Raw genomic sequence first — 20,874 nt, forward strand, 5'->3', positions numbered from 1 at the left:
TTACTTTCTTCCCCAACTCTTTAAAGTCTTTGCAGATTGTCGGTAGGTCCTTCCTTGCCGTGTCATTGGTGCCAACATGTATCAGAAGAAATGGGTGGACGTCCTTGGAGTTGAAGAGCTTTGGTGTCCTATCGGTCACATCCTTGATCATCGCACCTGGAAGGCAGCATACTTCTCTTGCAGTTATGTCCGGTCTACAGATGGCTGCTTCTGTGCCTCTCAGTAGTGAGTCTCCCACCACCACCACTCTTCGTGGCTTCTTGGCTGTACTTTTTGCTGTCACTTGTTGCTGTGTGCCCTTTTCTTTTTTGCTTGCTGGTATTGCTTCATCTTTAGGTGTGTACATCATTTATCTGGGAATTAAAATAGGCCGATTGCCAACATCTCTATACACTCTGAATTTTCCCCCTCTTATAAAAAATAATTACTAAGCTAAAGGCATGGCAAGATTTACCTCCTATTTATGGGTAGGGCACACTTGGTGAAAATGATCAGTACAGCCAGGCTCCTATACCAACAACAAACCTTACCATTACTCCTGAAACACTCTGACGTCACCAAACTTAATAGGGCCTTCATCCATTTTATCTGTAGTGGTAAGCATCCTAGGATTTGTCTGTACAAACTATTGGTGTCTAAAGACGACGGAGGTATCATTTTTTCCAAGTACAATCTAGCTTGCCTCTCCCGCTATGTACAGTGGGTACAGAAAGTATTCAGACCCCTTTAAATTTTGCACTCCATTTCATTCATTACAGCCATTTGGTAAATTCAGAAAAGTTATTTTTTTTCTCATTAATGTACACTCTGCACCCCATCGTGACTGAAAAAAAAAACAAATGTAGAAATTTTTACAAATTTTAATAAAAACGAAAAATTGAAATATCACATGGTCATAAGTGTTCAGACCTTTTGCTCAGTATTGAGTAGAAGCACCCTTTTGAGCTAGTACAGCCATGAGTCTTCTTGATGCAACAAGTTTTCACACCTGGATTTGGGGATCATCTGCCATTCTTCCTTGCAGATCCTCTCCAGTTCCGTCAGGTTGTATGGTGAACGTTAGTGGACAGCCATTTTCAGGTCTCTCCAGAGAAGCTTAATTCGGTAAAGGTCAGGGCTCTGGCTGGGCCAGTCAAGAATGGTCACAGAGTTGTTCTGAAGCCACTCCTTTGTTGTTTTAGCTGTGTGCTGCTGCAAATGTTTGTAATGAGACAAAATGTACTTCTGCTTTGTTAGGTCTTCTATACTGTTAACTCTGAGATCACTGCAAAACTGTGTGATTATATATCTGTCATTAAATATCTCACACTAGTAATGTCCCCCTTTAATTTAAAATGAGCTTTTGAGGCAGATTCTCAGGGAGATCTATGTCCAACCCATAAGTCATAACCGCTCATTTGTATCTAATAAAATCATTTATTTCTCTGGAATAAGACATTAGATTACAGATATCAAGATATTATTTTATTCAACTTCCTATGATCTACATGCACCTATTTACGACTTAAGATGGTTGATCCTATTGACAGTTGCTCTTTATTCTTACCGTTAAATTCAATCTTTGGTTTATATTTTTTACAATAAGTTACCTTGATGTTTTTTTTTCTACAGAAAAAGAAAAGCTAAAATAAAGCACATCAGCACACCATGTCATGCTGAACACAGCAACGAAGAATCAGTCTTGTAAGTTCTTTTGTGTTGAGATTTTCATACAATATATATGTACATTAGTTGTAATATATATGTGTGTGTGTGTGTGTGTATATATATATATATATATATATATATATATATATATATATATATATATATATATATATATATATATATATATATATATATATATATATATATATATATATATATATATTGCAAATAAGTATTGAATACGTCACCAATTTTGTAAGTAAATATATTTCTAAGTATAATAGAAGAGAAGAAAAAATGCGGCACTCACCCCGAGATAGCTGTGAAGATTGTGGTCTTTTATTGGAGAACAAATGAAAATAACATCCGTCAGGACATCAGGTATGTACGAGGGTGCGGTATAGGAGCTCGGACGACGGCCGTTTCGCACACACAGGTGCTTCGACGGGTCCGGATTCAATAAAAGACCACAATCTTCACAGCTATCTCGGGGTGAGTGCCGCATTTTTTCTTCTCTATTATACTTGGATTACTTTGTGGACGTTTATGCTGAGCACCAATCCCCTTAGCGGTTGTGGCGCCTGAACACATAGCTGTCCGCTAATAGTCCTATCTACCTGGATTTGCTCTACCCTAGTGCCGTTCTACCTCTTATATTCTAACAAATATATTTCTAATACTGCTATTGCAATTAAATTCTCACCAGATGTTGGTAATAACCCATAGAGTCCACGCAGGCAAAGAGGTCAAACCATAGCTGTCCATTAATTAATTTGTGTAATATAATGAGAAATGACACAGGGAAAAATTATTGATCACGCTTACTGAAAATAATTTAATACTTTGTACAAAAGCCTCTGTTGGTCATGACGGCTTAAAGACACCTCCTGTATCGAGAAATTAGTCTTGTGCATTGCTCAGGTGTGATTTTGGAACATTTTTCCACACACACTCTTTAAATCCTGAAGATTCTGTTGGCTCCTCTTATGAATTCTGAGCTCTAGCTCCTTCCATAAATCTTCTGTTGGATTCAGTTAAGTTAATTGGTTGGGCCATTCTAGCAGCTTTAATTTATTTCTCTGAGACCAGTTGAGCTTTTCCTTGGTTTTGCTGTGTGTTTGGGTTATTTTTTATGAAGAATATCTCTGTAATTTTGTCCATTAAACCTTCCTTGCCAGTTCTGTATGCTGAAAAGCAGCCGCTCTCCATGCTGTTCCAAACTCACTTTTGGTATGGTGTTTTTGGTGTGATAGGTAGTGCCTTTTGGCCTCCAAACATGTTGAGTATTATGGCATTTCAACAGTTTAATTTTCATCTCATTTGACAAGACTATATTCTAGTATTTTACAGTCTTGTCTAAATGTTGTTGAGCAAACTTTAAATGCGCTTAAACACGATTTTTGTTCAACGGTGGAGTCTTGCGTGGTGAGTGTGCATACAGGCAATGGAGCTTGGGTGCATTTTTTTTATTGATTTATTATTTATTTTTATTTTTTAAACCATTCTACCTGTTGATTTCAGGTCTTTCTGTAGCTCCCCACTGGTTGTCCTTTGGCTCTTTTACAACTCTCATGATTATTTTCACTCCTGTGTCTGAAACATTGCTGGGAGCTCCGGGTCATGGTGGGTTTAGAGTGAAATGATGCTCTTTCCACTTTCGGATTATTGGCCCAACAGTGCTCGCTGGAACTTTAGGTAGTTTAGAAATTCTACTGTAACTAATGCCATCAGTATTTTTTTTTAACAATAAGATTGTGAAGGTCTTAAGACAGCTCACTGGTTTTACCCATCATGAGATGTTTGTGTGGCAACGTGTTAACGAGACACCTTTTTATAGGGCATCAGTTGAACCAGCTGATATTTCTCAAACAACCCTCCATGACTGCACCACAGGAGGATGTCACCCCACCCTAAGGCCGGCTTCACACTTGCGAGTTTTACGGACGTAAGAGCGCAGAAACTACGTCCGTAAAACTCGCAAAAAATACGGCACAATTATTCTCTATGCCTCTGCTCCTATCTGCCGTATTTTACTGATCAGTATTATACGGCTTTCTACGGCCGTACAAAATCGCAGCATGCTGCGTTTGTCACCGTACTGCGCAAGAAATACGCCAAGGAAAGTCTATGGAAGCGTGAAAAATACGGATTACACACGGACAAGCAGTGTGACTTGCGAGAAATACGCAGCGCTGTTAGAGAGAAAAGCCGGTAATTCAGTGCGGTGTACAGTAAAATCACACTGACAGCTTACAGTAGAATAGGTAGATTAAATATGTAAACATAGAATAGGTATATATATATATATATATATATATGTCAGTGAGACACATATATGTATATATATTAATATTTATTCCAGCGCTATACAGCTTGAAAGCCGGTAATTCAATTACCGGCTTTTTCTTTCTCCTTCCTAAAACCCGACATGATCTGAGACCTGGTTACATACAGTAAACCATGTCTTCTCTCCATTTTTTTTTTTGCAGATTCCACACTACTAATGTCAGTAGTGTGTATCTGCAAAATTTGGCCGTTCTAGCTCTTAAAATAAAGGGTTAAATGGCGGAAAAAATTGGCCTGGGCTCCCGCGCAATTTTCTCCGCCAGAGTAGTAAAGCCAGTGACTGAGGGCAGATACTAATAGCCTGGAGAGGGTCCATGGTTATTGGCCCCCCCTGGCTACAAACATCTGCCCCCAGCCACCCCAGAAAAGGCACATCTGGAAGATGCGCCTATTCTGGCACTTGGCCACTCTCTTCCCATTCCCGTGTAGCGGTGGGATATGGGGTAATGAAGGGTTAATGCCACCTTGCTATTGTAAGGTGACATTAAGCCTAATTAATAATGGAGAGGCGTCAATTATGACACCTATCCATTATTAATCCAATTGTAGTAAAGGGTTAAATAAAACACAAACACATTATTTAAAATTATTTTAATGAAATAAAAACAATGGTTGTTGGAGTATTTTATTCTACGCCCAATCCAGTCACTGAAGACCCTCGTTCTGTGAAAGAAAAAAATAATAAACCAACAATATACTTACCCTCCGCAGATCTGTAAAGTCCAACGATGTAAATCCTTCTGAAGGGGTTAAAACATTTTGCAGCAAGGAGCTTTGCTAATGCAATGCTACTCCTCGCTGCAAAACCCCGGGGAATGAGTCTAAATATAGATCAATGAGCTATATTTAGCTTCATTTGCGGTGAGGCGCCCTCTGCTGGATGTTCATAGATCGTGGGAACTTACCTAGAAAGCTCCCAGGCTTTCTAGGTAAGTTCCCACGATCTATATACCTATTCTATGTGTACACATTTATTCTACCTATTCTACTGTAAGCTGTCAGTGTGATTTTACTGTACACCGCACTGAATTACCGGCTTTTCTCTCTACGGCTTTCAAGCTGTATAGCGCTGGAAAAAATAGTAATATATATACATATATGTGTCTACTGACATATATATATATATATATATATATATATATATATATATATATATATATATACAGAGAGTATGTGTATATATATGTGTGTGTATGTATATATATATATATATATATATATATATATATATAATATATATATATATATATATATATATATATATATATATATTTTTTTTTCTTTTTGGGACACATGGATCATTTCTATAGCGGTATGTTGGTTTTGCAAGCCTGCGAGAAAACCACGCAGTACGGATGCCATACGGATTACATGCGGAGGATGCCATGCGCAAAAAACGCTGACACACCCTGCCTACGGAGGAGCTACGGACCACTATTTTCGGGACATTTCAGCGTATTACGGCCGTAATATACGGACTGTATTTTCATACGCTGAGTGTGAAGCCGGCCTAATAGGGACAGGAAACACAGAGGTCAAATAGCCCCTTCCACAACCTCTATCCAGTGTTTTTCCTGTCCCTATTGGGATCAAGGTCTAAGGGATAAGGTTCCTCATTGTGGAAAGTGACATACCAGCTCTGGCTTGTCATGGTAAGGAGGCTTATTCGCCATGCAATGCTCCTCTAGGAAATTGAATATGCAAATTGCCTCTTAAGAGGACTTGAACTCTATAGCGCCACCTGTTGGAAGTAGCGATCCTGCAAGTCACAATCAACCCTTTGACGAGTCGTGCAATGTGAAGTGGGATAAAAGCCAAATCAGTATCTCAATTCACAGACCTGGTGTTTCCGGCTGTTGGCCCTTATCAATGAGAACTGATTTGGCTAGGTGAGAGGCTCTGGACTGAGGTCTAAGGGGTAAGGCTTCTCCTTGTGGAGAGTGACATACCAGCTCTGGCTTGTCAAGGTAAGGAGGCGTATTTGCCGTGCAATGCTCCTCTGGGAAATTTAATATGCAAATTGCCTGTTCAGAGAAAAAGAGGACTTTTTAGTAAAAAAAAAAAAAATCTGCGAGCAATAAATATTATAATAAAGTTCTATTTTAGGTTTTTTTTTCTTGGTTTGCGATTACATATAGTAGCCTGAGTTTTCCTTCTCTCCTCTTTAAGGGATACAATGATCCTGCACCATATAGTATAGCTAAAGTTACAAGCCGCATATGAGCAATATGTGCCAAGAAGCTTTTATCCTCCAGTAGAAAACCATTCATCCACCCAGGTCCCCCCGCTGACACACGCAGTGCGCATGCCCAGGAATCCCAGCCCCGCACTGTGCATAATGCATAACACAGTGCGGGGCAGGGATTACCGAGGTGGGTGGCCGCACTGTCCGCACAGGCGCAGTCTGCAAGCCTGGCTGGGACGTCAGACCGCCAGAGCTTACTGCGCCTGCCCCACAAATATTTACACAGCGCCGGCGCCGGATTTGAAAAGAAAACAGCGCGCAGGGGGCGGCGACCATCGCCCCAGAAGAGATGAGTGACGGCAGTTGGGCGCTTCACAGAGGAGGCTTCAGACCCGCCTCCGTGGACAAAGACAGGTATTTTTGCAAAGTTTCAAACTGCTTTATTTTAGTCCTGAACACAAAACTAAAAGCCACCTTGTTAGAATGCGGCATTACTGCTGCACAAGGTGGCTCTTTTAGTTTATAACGGCTGCAGGGGGGTGGCAGTGGCCCTTTAAGCTTTGCTCCCTTCTATAGAGAATACATGGCTCTTCCTATCCTCCATAAAAGCTGAGAATAACTCTCTCCTCCAAAATTACAAAACTCCCTGATATCAGATCTGCATGGTTTACTATCTTCCGGAGTAATATCTCCAGTTCCAGAAGCAAAAACAAGCATGGGTCATTACTCTCTTTTTACTGTAAAAAATAGAAAAAGTGGTGTCTACAGCATAATAATAAACTTAAAACGACTGAACAAATATATCAGGATAAAGAAAAAATACCTATTTGACCAATAAGGAGAGTGATGGGGTGCTACGCCAGATGACCTGGCTTCCACAGTCGCCAGACCTGAACCCAATCGAGATGGTTTGGGGTGAGCTGAACCGCAGAGTGAAGGCAAAAGTGCCAACAAGTGCTAAGGATTTCTGGGAACTCCTTCAAGATTTTGGAAGACCATTCCCGGTGACTGCTTCTTGGAGCTCATCAAAAGAATGCCAAGAGTGTGCAAAGCAGTCATCAAAGCAAAATGTGGCTACTTTAAAGAACCTAGAATATAATACATAATTTTAGTTGTTTCACACTTTTTTTGTTAAGTATATAATTCCACATGTGTTAATTCATAGTTTTGATGCCTTCAGTGTGAATGTACAATTTTCATAGTCATGAAAATACAGAAAAATCTTTAAATGAGAAGGTGTGTCCAAATTTTTGGTCTGTACTGTATATCAAAACCAGAATCTCTCGCCCCCAGAAAGACTTACGGCTCACTCTACTAGGGCTGTGCCTCCTGGGCTGAGAAAGCAAGCTCTTCCATCAAGCAGATTTGCAGCGCTGCTACCTGGTCCTCGGTCCACACCTTCTCCAAACATTATAAACTAGACTTAATGTTTATCAAAGAATTAGCCTTTGGGAGAAAAGTTCTCCAGGCTATTGCCCCTCCCCAACATTATTGTTGGTATTTCTCCTGTGGTGCTGTCGTGGAGGGTTATTTGAGAAAATAGTATTACACTTGCTGGTAATTCGGTTTTGAAGGACCTTCCTTGACAACACGTGCAGTTCCCTCCCTTTCTCTTTTTTTCTTGTATTACTTTAAATTTGGTGATGAATAAATATTTTTTTTAAGCATGCATACTTTTGTGGCCCTTTAGATCGCGATTCACCTGCCGCTATTAACCAGTTAAATGCCGCTGTCAAACGCTGACAGCGGCATTTAACCGGCGCTTCCGGCCGCACGGCTGGAAATGATCGCATCGCCGACCCCGTCACATGATCGGGGGCAGCGATGCATCAGGATAGTAAGCATAGAGGTCCTTGAGACCTCTGGTTAGTGATGTCGGCCTGCTGTGAGCGCCACCCTGTGGTCGGCGCTCATAGCAAGCCTGCAATTCAGCTACATAGCAGCGCCGATCGAGTTGTGCCAGCTTCTAGCCTCCCATGGAGGCTATTGAAGCATAGCAAAAGTAAAAAAAAAAAAGGTTTTACAAATATGAAAACAATAAAAAAAATATAAGTTTAAACCGCCCCTCTTTCGCCCCATTCAAAATAAAACCATAATAAAAAAAAAAAATCAAACCTACACATATTTGGTATCGCCGCGTTCAGAATCGCCCGATCTATCAATAAAAAGAGGAGTAACCTGATCGCTAAATGGCGTAGCGAGAAAAAAATTTGAAACGCCTGAATTGTTTTTTTGGTCGCCGCGACATTGCATTATATTGTAATAACGGGCCATCAAAAGAACGTATCTGCACCAAAATGGTATCATTAAAAACGCCAGCTTGGCACGCAAAAATTAAGCCCCCACCCGACCCCAGATCACAAAAAATGGAGACGCTGCGGGTATTGGAAAATTGCGCAATTTTTTTTTTTTTTTATAGCAACGTTTGGAATTTTTATTTTACCACTTGGATAAAACGTAACCTAGACATGTTTGATGTCTATGAACTCGAAATGACCTGGAGAATTATAATGGCAGGTCAGTTTTAGCATTTGAACCTAGCAAAAAAGCCAAACAAAAAAAAGTGTGGGACTGCACTTTTTTTGCAATTTCACCGCACTTGGAATTTTTTTCTCATTTTCTAGTTCACGACATTCTAAACCCAATGATGTCGTTGAAAAGTGCAACTTGTCCCGCAAAAAACAAGCCCTCACATGGCCAAATTGACGGAAAAATAAAAAGTTATGGCTCTGGAAAGGAGGGGAGCGAAAAACGAGAACGGAAAAGGGCAAGGTCGTGAAGGGGTTAAGGTGGGGTGACATCCTCATGTGGTGCTGTCATGGAGGGTTGTTTGAGAAATATCAGCTGGTTCAACTTATGCCCTATAAAAAGGTGTAAAGACCTTTGCAATCTTATTGCTGAAAAATATACTAATGGCATTAGTTACAGAAGAATTTCTAAACTACCTAAAGTTCCAGAGAACACTGTTTGGGTCATAATCCGAAAGTGGAAAGAACATCATTTCACTCTAAGGCTATGTTCACACTTTGCGGATTCCACTGCGGATTTTTCCGCAGCAGAATTCTAAAATCCGCAGTGAAAACCCGTCTCGACAAACCCGCAGGACAAACCACGATAAATCTGCAGGGATAACCGCAGCGGATTTGATAAATCTGCAGGGCAAACCCGCTGCGGTTATCCCTGCAGATTTATCGCGGTTTGTCCTGCGGGTTCCGCTGCGGGTTCCGCTGCGGGATTTACTCCTACTATTGATGCTGCATATGCAGCAATATGCAGCATCAATAGTAGTGTTAAAAATAATAAAATAATTATATACTTACCCTCTGACGTCCCGATCTCCTCGGCGCTGCAGGCGGCGGTCCGGTTCCAAAGATGCTGTGCGACCAGGACCTTCGTGACGTCGCGGTCATGTGACCGCGACGTCACCGAAGGTCCTGGTCGCATAGCAAACCTGAGACCGGACGTCCGCGTGCAGCGCTGAGACTTCAGAGGTGAGTATAGCTTATTTTTTATTTTAATTTTTTTTTTTTTAACCACAAATATGGTTCCGGGGGCCTGGAGGAGAGTCTCCTCTCCTCCACCCCGGGTATAACCCGCACATTATCCGCTTACTTCCCGCATGGTGTGCACAGCCCCATGCGGGAAGTAAGCAGATCAATGCATTTCTATGGGTGCAGAATCGCTGCGATTCTGCACAAAGAAGTGACATGGTCCTTCTTTTTTTCCGCAGCAATTCAGCGCGGTTTTTTTCGGGATTTTCCGTATCATGTGCACTGCGGTTTTTGTTTTCCATAGGGTAACATTGTACTGTACCCTGCATGGAAAACAGCTGCGGACCCGCAGCGGCAAAATCGCCGCGGTTCCGCAGTAAAAAACGCATAGTGTGAACATGGCCTTATTGCGGTTTTTACTGCGGTTTCTTCTGCAGATTTTCATCTGCAGTTTCCTATTGGAGCAGGTGAAAATCCGCAGAAAGGAAGTGACATGCTGCGGAATGTAATCCGCTGCGTTTCCGCGCGGTTTTTTCCGCAGCATGTGCACAGCGTTTTTTTGTTTCCCATAGGTTTACATTGTACTGTAAACTCATGGGAAACTGCTGCAGATCCGCAGCGGTCAAATCCGCTGCGGATCCGCAGCAAAATCCGCAAAGTGTGAACATAGCCTAAACCCACCACGACCAGGTGTTCCCAGCAAGGTTTCAGACACAGGAATGAAAATAATTATCATAAGAGTTGTCAAAGAGCCATGGACCACCTGTGAGGAGCTACAGAAAAACCTGAAATCAGCAGGTACAATTGTTTTAAGGAAATCAATAAAAAATTCTCTCCATCTCCATTGCCTGTATGCACACTCTCTATTCAAGACTGTGACAACCTTCCTGTGGTGCTGTTGTGGATGCTTCTTAGAAACCGAATTACCGGTAAGCCTAATTCTATTTTTTTTTTCATCAGCTGGCAGGATTGCTTTCTAATTACTAATAGATTTCAGCTGGTGTCATGACTCTACATTGCACCTCTTCAAGTCTTCAATACTTTTTCCCTGTCATTTCTCATTACACATAACTTAACATCTATGGTTTGATTTTTTTTGACTATATGGATTGGTTGGGATGTTGCCTACATTCGGTGAGAATTTCTTGTCAATGGAATTTTTAGAAATATATTTACTTAGAAAATTGGTGATGCGATCAATACTTAACGGTGTATAATTTATTTAAATTATATATGCTGGAAAGAATAGTTAAAAATATAGTTTAAAATGGATAAAAATCCTGTGGTTTTCCAACTTTGTTTAGCAATAATAACACAGGTCTACAAAAGATATCTTTTGTAATCATCGCAGGTGACTTTGTACTTTTTTGAATCATCTTTTTGTCCTGATTTTAAAAATATACAGTGTCTAGTTTTTCTGTAGCACTTACAGTTTCCATGGAGCAGCATCATTATATAAGGTATAGGAAATACACTGGGGACATTAAGAAAATCGTAATCTACATATCAGAAAAAAAATGCTTCACCTTACAAAACATTTTTAACTGAACCAAAATAATTTCACATGCAAAATTGAAACCAAAATGTGTGCAGAAATTAAAAGCTTGACATTAGACTCACCAGATCTCCACCTTGCACTGACGAGGGGCAGTACCCCGAAACAGTGTCTGCAAATCGAGATCTGGTTTGGCTCTTATCCGAAGTCATGTGACAAGGCTCGTTAAAGGGTCGACATTGACTATTAGGATTGCTACAGTGCCGGCAAAAAAAATCTTTACACTTGCGCAGCAAAAAAAAAAACCTTGACATATAATATCAACCAATCAACGCTCAGTTTTCACTTCTCTGGTAAAGTGAAAGCTGCACTCTGATTGGTTGTTATGTGCAGCTCAGCCAGTTTTGCTATTAGGCAGTCTTTTATTTTCTCCCTCAGTTTTTTATTATCTCCCACAATGGGTCGAAAGAAGCTTAAAATGGAAGAGAAATCCCGTGCCTTGACTCTGCTCGAGAAGGGGGATTCGGTGATTGCTGTAGCTAGAGATCTGGGAGTGTCAAGAGAAGCTATTTATCAACTGAAGCGGGTTGGCGGCATCATTGCCTCCTGGGATGATACTGCAGAGGAAGTCAGGCTCTGGCGCACCTAAGAAGACTTCACCAAGGACTGATAAGCTTCTGAAGCGTGAAGTGATGTCACATCCTTCTATAACTGCCGTTAAACTAAAAAACAAGTACCCTATGCTCCTCCAGAACATTGCAACTAGGACAATTCGTCACCGCCTGCAGAAGGACCTGGGTCTACTAAGTTGCTGTGCCGCAAAGAAGCCCCTGCTCACAACAGCAATGAAGAAGAAAAGGCTTGCCTTTTGTAAGAAATATCAAGATTCGACTTCTGAAGAGTGGAAGAAAGTGATGTTTAGTGATGAGAGCACTTTCAGGCTGGTCAGAGGGGGCTCAAAGGTCGTGCGTCGTCCGAGTACCGTGTCACGGTATGACCCAAAATATACAGTATTAAAGGAGGTGCTGAAGACACTGTGGGTAAACATGGACTCCACATACTTAGTCAGCCTTGCTGAATCCATGCCTAAACGACTGCAGATGGTGATAAAATGTAACGGTGACATGACAAAATACTAATTGTACTAAAATATCCACAATAAAATACTTGAATCCACTTGAATATTAAGATTTTGTGATTTCATTGAACTTGTAAAGATTTTTTTTTGCCGGGACTGTACTTCCAATAAGTGACACTAGAGTTCTAGTCCTCTTCCTCTCTGAAGAGACAACTTGACATTAGTCTGTCTTTGATACGATTTTTCAGGTTTGTCCCTATATAACATCCAACAGTAATCTGCCATCATTGAGTCATTCCAAAAACCCTGGCAGTGGTGTTCCATTACTTTAATGTCCTGGTGAAACTGCTTGTCTTGTTCATCGCTTACATCCCCAAGATTGAGGGAAGAAATCAAAATGTGAATGCAAAAAGTGCATTTCATAGACCTGCGACATCCAAGAAAGACACTGGTATGCATTTAGCAGTTCCTAAAAACCTTCAACATATTCGGGATATTTTTGTTTTCCTAAGAAGTTTTCACAGATCTACTTGGAGCTTTTCCAAGATATCAATTCCTTATCATTTAGAGTTCCTTCAAACACATCATCTCTCAAAAGCTCTCTGAGCTGAGGACCAACAAATACTCCTTCCTTCAGTTTTGCTGGTGAAATGCTGGAGAAATTCTGTGAAATGTACTGGAACCCTTGTGAAATTGTCTTTTCCATGGCTTATCTTATTTTTATGTAGTTGAGGAAGAAATATTATTGTTGGAGCAACTAAAGGATTATGCTGAACATTGTCTCTACCTGGAGCATAGATGTTTCTCTGTCCCCATTCACGGTGAACGTGCTCTACTGTATTTCTACTGCCCCATAAACACAAGAAGCAACAATATTTTGTGAAACCTCCTTGCATTCCCATTAGCAGACCAATCACTTTCAAATCTCCACAGATATTCCATTGCTGATGCATATATTGTATAGCATCCAAAACAACTGTCAAATTTTCATAACTTTCCTTTAGATTACATGATTGAGCAATTGATGGTTTCTTATTTCCATTATGAAGCAGCACTGCTTTCAAACATCCCTGGGTTGAGTCAATAAACAATCTCCAATCTGCAACAAAATACTCGATTCAGTTCTTCAAAGAGGCAATTCACATGTTACAGTACACCATTGCTCCATCAACTATGAAAAATTGGTTAGTGTTACTTCTGTTTCGGGAATAACACACTTTGACATCATCATGAAGAAGAGTCTTAGGGTTCAACCTGAATGCAAGAAGTTCAGCTTTATCTTTTGACAATGAAAGGTCTCTGAGATCATTTAATTCATGTTGAGTAAAGCGTCTGGCTGCTCAATCGGGTACATACTCATTTTGACTTGATGTCTCCATGTCTTCGCCGGTTGTTTCAGCCCCATAGTCTTCATATTCTACTTCACTTTCATCCAATCCAGACAACGGTGGTATAGGAACTTGCAAGTTCAGGGTAATTAATCTTATGTTTGTTCTTTGTAGAAAACCCTTCAGTTTCACAAAATAAAAGTAGCAGTCATCACTATGATTTTTTTGGGGGGGTTTCTCTCCAAATCATGGGAACAGCAAATGGCATAGCTACTTTCCTCATATTCATCCAGTCACGAAGACCGTTGGAACAACGTGAGCATATCTCATGAGAGGCCCAGATTTTGTCTTAATCACCAAGTGGACACTTAAATTACATCTTTTTAATATCATGAGTTATTGATCGTACTTGGTCTTTTGGTGTACAAGAACCACACAAATAGCAGAATCTGTTCCGATGATTGATACACTGTTGGGGCATTTTTCTCCTTTAAATCAGATCAAACAGTAGAGTAAGTTCAGTTCAATGGTGGTAACAACTTAACAAAAAAAAAGAAAAAAGAAAAAAGTGATGCGCCGACCGACTATATGTAGATATTTCCCCCAGAGATGACAGAGGCAGCTTGTATTTAGCACTGATTTTACTAGAGGTAATCTGGTAGATAACTATATACAGTTGTGAGGTAAACGGGTCAGCCTATTCCTTACAGATGAACATTTGCAGACAGGCAGTTTCTCAGTGTGATATTGGCTGCTTTCAGGTTCTCTGTCTGTGAAGACCCTCACTCAGTTACACCTCCATGGCTGAGCTGTTTTCTTCCCTCTGAGGCGACTTGTCCTCACAGAAATGCAGTGAAAATCCTCTCAAAATGGCGACTGTCCGCTGCCTTCCCCTCTATCTCCCGGTGGCAGGGCTCAGATCCCTGTAGAGTCCTGTCTCCTTTCAGTCTCACATACCAGTCCTTGCTGCCATCACCATCCTTTTCTGACTGACTCAAATCGTACCGCCTCATAAGTTAGCTCCTCCCCATAACATGTGACTTTCCGAGAAGCAGTCATTGGTTGACTGCACTGTCCTGAATACTCCTTCCCATAAAACTCACTAAAACCTTTAATGATGTTGTCCCTGTAAGAAAATTCAGAATTAAGACAAGCAAAGAAATGCGAATAACATAGGAAAAACCACATACATTGAAAATGCAGAAGTAACGTAATAGCAAAAATACTTCTATCTCAGAATCTTTATGTGATAGAGGAAAATTACCGTTTATACTCAAGTATAGTATATCCGAGTATAAGCCGACGCCCCCCCCCTAATTTTTCCACAAATACCTGGGTTAACTTAACCCTTATCCGGCTGAATAGGTACAATTGTAACTATTCCGTTTTAAAATTGCAATAACTTTTTTTTGAAAAGACGTAGAGGGCTGAAATTTCGTGACATCTCTACATTTTTGGTCCAGAATATATTGGCCAAATTTCAATAAAATATCTCCACCCGCTTCCGAGATAAGGGGTCGAGATCTTTTTGCATCCATAACAAGCTGCATAGGTACAAATGTACCTCATATATTTTGAATGAAGATAATGCAAGGGAAAAAGCATAAATTTTTTTTTAATGATAATGCTATTTAACTATTATAAACAAGTAAAAAACTGTTCATTTACATTATAAAAGAAAATGTAAGAAACTTTTTTTTATTGATTTTCTTTGCAAGTAATGCATGTTGGCTTTGCTACAGAGTGTTCATCGCAAATGGGTTTCACACAAACCACACAAGACTTTCTAGTCTTGCGTTGTTTTCGCCTCAGGTCTCTGCAGACATAGCAACTACCAACAACAGGGGAGGGTCCACGACTACCATGAGGTATTTTGGGGCCAGCTGCTGGCTGCGATGCTACCACAATGCATCGTCCAAGCACCATTTCTACTGCACCTCGAAGAAAATGGTTTCTCATTATCATTTTGTTTGTACTACGATCTTCAATTGCAATCATACACAGCTGATTTGCGAGATCTTTCAGGAACTTTCTTCGTTGATCCTTTGCCCTGAAGCTTGGATTGTGTTCTCTGTAGATGATGTAGGATGCTAACCCACTGACATCAATCATATTGTAGAAAAATGCCAAAGTCCAACGTGATGTTCGTCGTTTCACAGTGTACTCTCCCAACATTTTATCCATAACATCAACGCCACCTTTTGTTATGTTGTAGTATTTTATTATCTCTGGCTTGGCTGCTAGTGTCTCTTCAACTTCTCCCGTCATGTGCATAGATGATAGAAGCACGACTGATTTGTTCTTCTTTGGTACATATGAACAGACTGTTGCATCATGATTGTAGGCAAAATTTGTCGAGTATACAGGCCTTTCTTTGGCAGGCTGCATGTTGTTAGGTAGGAACCTTTTGTTTTTTCTCACTGTACCAACTAGTGTCATGTTCCAGGAGTTCAATACCTTAGCTAGTTCCATGGTTGTAAAGAAGTTATCGGTGGTGACATTTCTTCCAGAGCCTTTATACGAGCTCACTAGGTCCAATACTGTTCGTTCTCCAATGTTTACTTGTCGAGGACCATCAGTTGGTTTCCCAGTGTAGAGCTGACCTTGTAAAGGGTAGGCATTTGATGAGTCACAAGCCCAGAAAATCTTTATGCCATATTTAGCTGGTTTTGAAGGTATATACTGGGTAAATTTAGTATGACCTCTAAATGGAAATAATTGCTCGTCGACGGTGATACAATGATATGGCTTGTAGGCTCTCTCCAGATTACTGTTCAGCATTGTCCAGATGTCCCGTATTGGTGCAGCTTTATCTGTTTGCACACGTTCTGCACGTGTATTTTCGTTGTCAAACCTGATAAATCTGAGTATCATCTTGAAGCGGTCACGAGACATGGCTGCACGTATAAGAGGCAGAGCAGCAACATTCCACATTTCCTCCAGATTCTCTTTGTTGGCTCTGTGCACACCAGCAGCAATCAGTATGCCCAAAAATGCATGAAGTTCAGTTTCAGTAAATTGCTTGAATGTTTTTTGTGGTGGCCGTTTGGAAGAATCAGGAAAACGTTGTACCAGTTCGTTGTTGTAAGCATCACAAACTCTCTTGGCCTTTCGATTCGTTTCCCGTAATATGATGTCACACATCTCGGGAGTCATGATGGACTTGAATAGCTCTTTGCTGTATATAGGTTGCTGATTGCTGCAGGGCCACCTCTTTGTCGTAGGACATTACGAGATTTTGTTTGTGCATTTGGCAGTGGATTACTGCACCATTGAGTTTCATCCTTAGCAGTCCAAATGTCGCCTGCACTTTGAGGCACAGAATCATCCTCAACACTTTCGTCTGATTCGTATTCATTTTCATGCTCTATGACCATTTCTTGTTCAATGTCTGAATCTTCTTCAGTAACATCCACTTGTGGTACATAGTTTTCATCATCAGATGGAACATATGGTTCATCCTCATGCTCAGAATCAGATTCTTCTAGCATTCGCATTATTTCGTCAGACGTAAATCTGTAAATATGAAAAAATGTAAAATAAATAATTTTCCGAAATACTACATTATTGGCTTTTCACAAAATTATACTAACCTGCAAACACGTTTTCTTGGATTATGGCGGAAACTAGATCCAGCATTACTATCACTCATGATGACTTGCTAGATGAATTTTGGCTTCGTATTTTGTGCTGAATATAAATAAAACATCGTAAAACAATATGTAGATACTAATTATTATCCATTTTTCGTATAAAAATTATACCTATAGTGATAAGTTTCATACAAAATATATGTAAGCCAAGTCCAGGCTGAAAGACAATTTGACTGTTCTGTCCCCACATAATGAGAATAAAGGTATAACTGGCTGTTAGATGCTGTGAGACTTTCCTACCTTCGTTTCCAAGAAATTGAAGACTTCACAAGCCTAGAAATGTGTGCTCACAGCAATGAGATGAACAGCAAAATGGCTAATGAGAGGAGGGAGGCAGGAAGACAAGTAGAAGCCACTCCCAGTTTGAATTAACTTAATTGACAGCAACATAAGTGACCAGTAACAACACTGAACAATAGATATCAGCATAACATTTGTAGCTGAATGAACTTTAGTTTCTGAAACCAAGTAAAGTCTTCCCACAGTGGAGGTATATGTGAAGGTACAATTGTACCTATGCAGCCTGTTAAGGTTGTAAAATTATGCAGCCTGACAAGGGTTAATGACTCGAGTATAAGCCTAGGGTGGAAAATGCAGCAGCTACTGGTAAATTTTAAAAATAAAAATGGATACCAATAAGGTAACGTTCACACTAGCGTTTCCCGTTTTGTCGTGTTTGCGTTGGGCGACGCATGCGTCATGCGCCCCTATATTTTACATGGGGGACGCATGCGTCTTTTTGCGCTGCGTTGTGCGACGCATGCGTCTTTTTTGCCGCAAGCGTCGGACCAAGAAAACGCAACAAGTTGCATTTTTCTTGCATCCAAATTTCGGCAAAAAACGACGCATGCGTCGCAAAACACAGCGTTTTTGCGTGCGTTTTGGTGCGTTTTAGTGTGCGTTGTGCTTTGCTTCGCCGACGCAGCGGCGCACAACGCTAGTGTGAACGTAGCCTAAAAGTAAAATTGAAACATCAGTAGGTTGTGTTTTTGAATATCCACATTGAATCAGAAGCCCCATATAATGCTCCATACAGTTCATGGTGGGCCCCATAAGATGCTCCATATACAAATATGCCCCATATAATGTTCCATGCAGTTCATTATGGCCCTATAAGATGCTCCATATACAAATGTGCCACATATAATGCTTCATAATCACAGAACCAGGAAACCTTTAACCAAACAGGGAAATAAAAGCACTAGATAGTGCAGAAATACCCCAAACCAGAGCAAAAAAACAACTCCATATAGAATGCTGAAAAAGGAGTACAAAGGGAGCCTATAGGTTTAAAATTAGTAATATTTTATTATATTAGCGTTACAAGAAAATATATAAAGTGCCTACAGTATACAGAAATACAAATAAGCCCCATATAATGCTCCCTACAGTTCATTATGGCCCCATAGATGCTCCATATACAAAAATGCCCCATATAATGCTCCATGCAGTTCAGTATGGCCCCATAGATGCTCCATATAACAATGTGCCACATATAATGCTGCTGCAATAATAAAAAAAATGACATACTCACCTCTTGTCACTGCTCCTCAGCGTCCCGTCTCTCCGCACTGACTGTTTAGCCAGAGGGCGGCGCGCACACTAATACGTCAGTGCGCCCTCTGACCTGAACAGTCACTGCAGAGGATGCGGAAGATGGAGCGGCGCCGACGCTGGAACGAGGGACAGGTGACGACTCACCTGCTCCCGGCGTCCCTGGCTGCTTCTCCCGGACAGAAGGTCTCCGGCGCCCGCAGCTTCTTCCTGTATTGAGCGGTCACTGGTACCGCTCATTACAGTAATGAATATGCGGCTCCACCCCTATGGGCGTGTAGTCCATATTCATTACTTTAATGAGCGGTACCACGTGACCGCTGAACAGAGGAAGAAGGCGACGGAGACCATGGGGCACGCAGGGACAACGCCAGGAGTATGTGACCGTCGTCGCTCCCCCTCACCTGCTGACCCCCCCGCCTTCCATGATCCGAGTATAAGCCGATAGGGGCACTTTCAGCCCATTTTTTTGGGCTGAAAATCTCGGCTTATACTCGAGTATATACGGTAAGCATATTTTTGGAACCAGCACATGAAACTCCATAAAACAGACACATATTACCTTTGCTGCTGATTTTTTTTTTTTGTGTTGACCTGCGAAGTAATAATCCCAGCATATGCTAGTTTCATCCGTTTTTCAGAGAACCCTTGCCAAAACTTTTCAATGGGTGCACAAGAAAATGATCCAATACAGAAAAAATCTGATTTCCCCAGATCCATCTTCATGCTAAAATGAACTCTGCTTTTTACTAATGTGTAAACAGAAAAAAAAAACCACGATGTCCTAAAGTGAAATGCACATGCAAAGTCATATAGATATAAAAAACGGACACACGGGCCATTCCATTTCAAGGGATCCAAATCTGAATATTTTTTTCACTTGGCCTTTTAGTATCTTTGTTGTTGAATATTATTATTATTATACATTTTTATAGTGCCATTTATTCCATGGCGCTTTACATGTGAATATGGGGCAAACATAGACAAATACATTAAACATGAGCAAACAGGCACACATGGACATAAGGAGGGAGGACCCTGCCCGTGAGGGCTCACAGTCTGCAGGGGATGGGTGAGGATACACTAGGAGAGGGCAGAGCTGGTTGTGCGGCGGTTCAGTAGGTTGAGGATCACTGCAGACTGTAGGCTTGTCGGAAGAAGTGAGTCTCCAGGTTCTTTTTGAAGGTTTCTATGATAGGTGAGAGCCTGATGTGTTGGGGTAGAGAGTTCGAGTATGGGGGAAGCATGGGAGAAGTCTTGGATGCGGTTGTAGGAGGAAGAGATAAGAGGGGAGTAGAGAAGGAGATCTTGGGAGGATCGGAGGTTGTGTGTAGGTAGGTACCGGGAGACCATGTCACAGATGTATGGAGGAGACGGGGTGTGGATGGCTTTGTATGTCATTGTGAGGGTGTTGAACTGGAGTCTCTGGGCGATAGGAAGCCAGTGCAGGGTTTGGCATAGGGGAGAGGCCGGGGAATAGCGAGGAGACAGATTAGTTGGGCAGCAGAGTGTAGGATGGATTGGAGTGGTGCCAGAGTGCTAGAGGGGAGTCCAGAGAGTAGGAGGTTGCAGTAGTCAAGGCGGGAGATCAGGGCATGCACTAGTGTTTTTGTGGTGTCGCCATCAAGGAATGCGCTGATTCGGGAAATATTTTTGAGTTTCAGACAGCAGGAGGAGGCAAGGACTTGAATATGTGGCTTGAAAGAGAGGACACAAAGAAACTAAATACTGGCACACAATGCACTGTAGTTATATATCAACATTATAGTGGCTGCAAAAATGAGGCAAACTAAGTTGCAGTATTATATAAGCATGCTCAGTACCTGAACGATGTTAGCCCCAATGTACCCATCATAAAGTAAACCTAAGCTATCATCATAAAGAAATAATGCTAAGAAATAACGCAGGTCGAGGCAGCCAGAGAAAACAAGAGCCAGAATAAGGGGTGAGGCAAAAGCCCCATGCGTATCGCTGCAACTGCAACTTCGTCCCTGTAGTGTTGCTGTTGCGCATGTGCATGTGCACTATGACAACGGCAAACACTTCCGGCTATAGCCACTTCCTATGCGCTCCATGCAGCTTCTACTGGTGTACTGA

General features: G+C 41.2%; 1 protein-coding gene across 4 annotated transcripts in view; it reads left to right on the top strand.

Moving 5' to 3' along the window:
* The window catches only part of CENPC (centromere protein C), a 365,318-nt gene that overhangs the window by 237,918 nt on the left and 106,526 nt on the right, over positions 1-20,874 (top strand). For all 4 annotated transcript variants that reach the window (XM_069743120.1, XM_069743122.1, XM_069743124.1 and 1 more), the window contains one exon: positions 1,612-1,683. In XM_069743120.1, the coding sequence (XP_069599221.1) occupies positions 1,612-1,683 (72 nt within the window). The remainder of the gene's footprint in view (positions 1-1,611; positions 1,684-20,874) is intronic.

This window comes from Ranitomeya imitator, chromosome 1, assembly GCF_032444005.1.
Source record: "Ranitomeya imitator isolate aRanImi1 chromosome 1, aRanImi1.pri, whole genome shotgun sequence".
Lineage (NCBI taxonomy): Eukaryota > Metazoa > Chordata > Amphibia > Anura > Dendrobatidae > Ranitomeya > Ranitomeya imitator.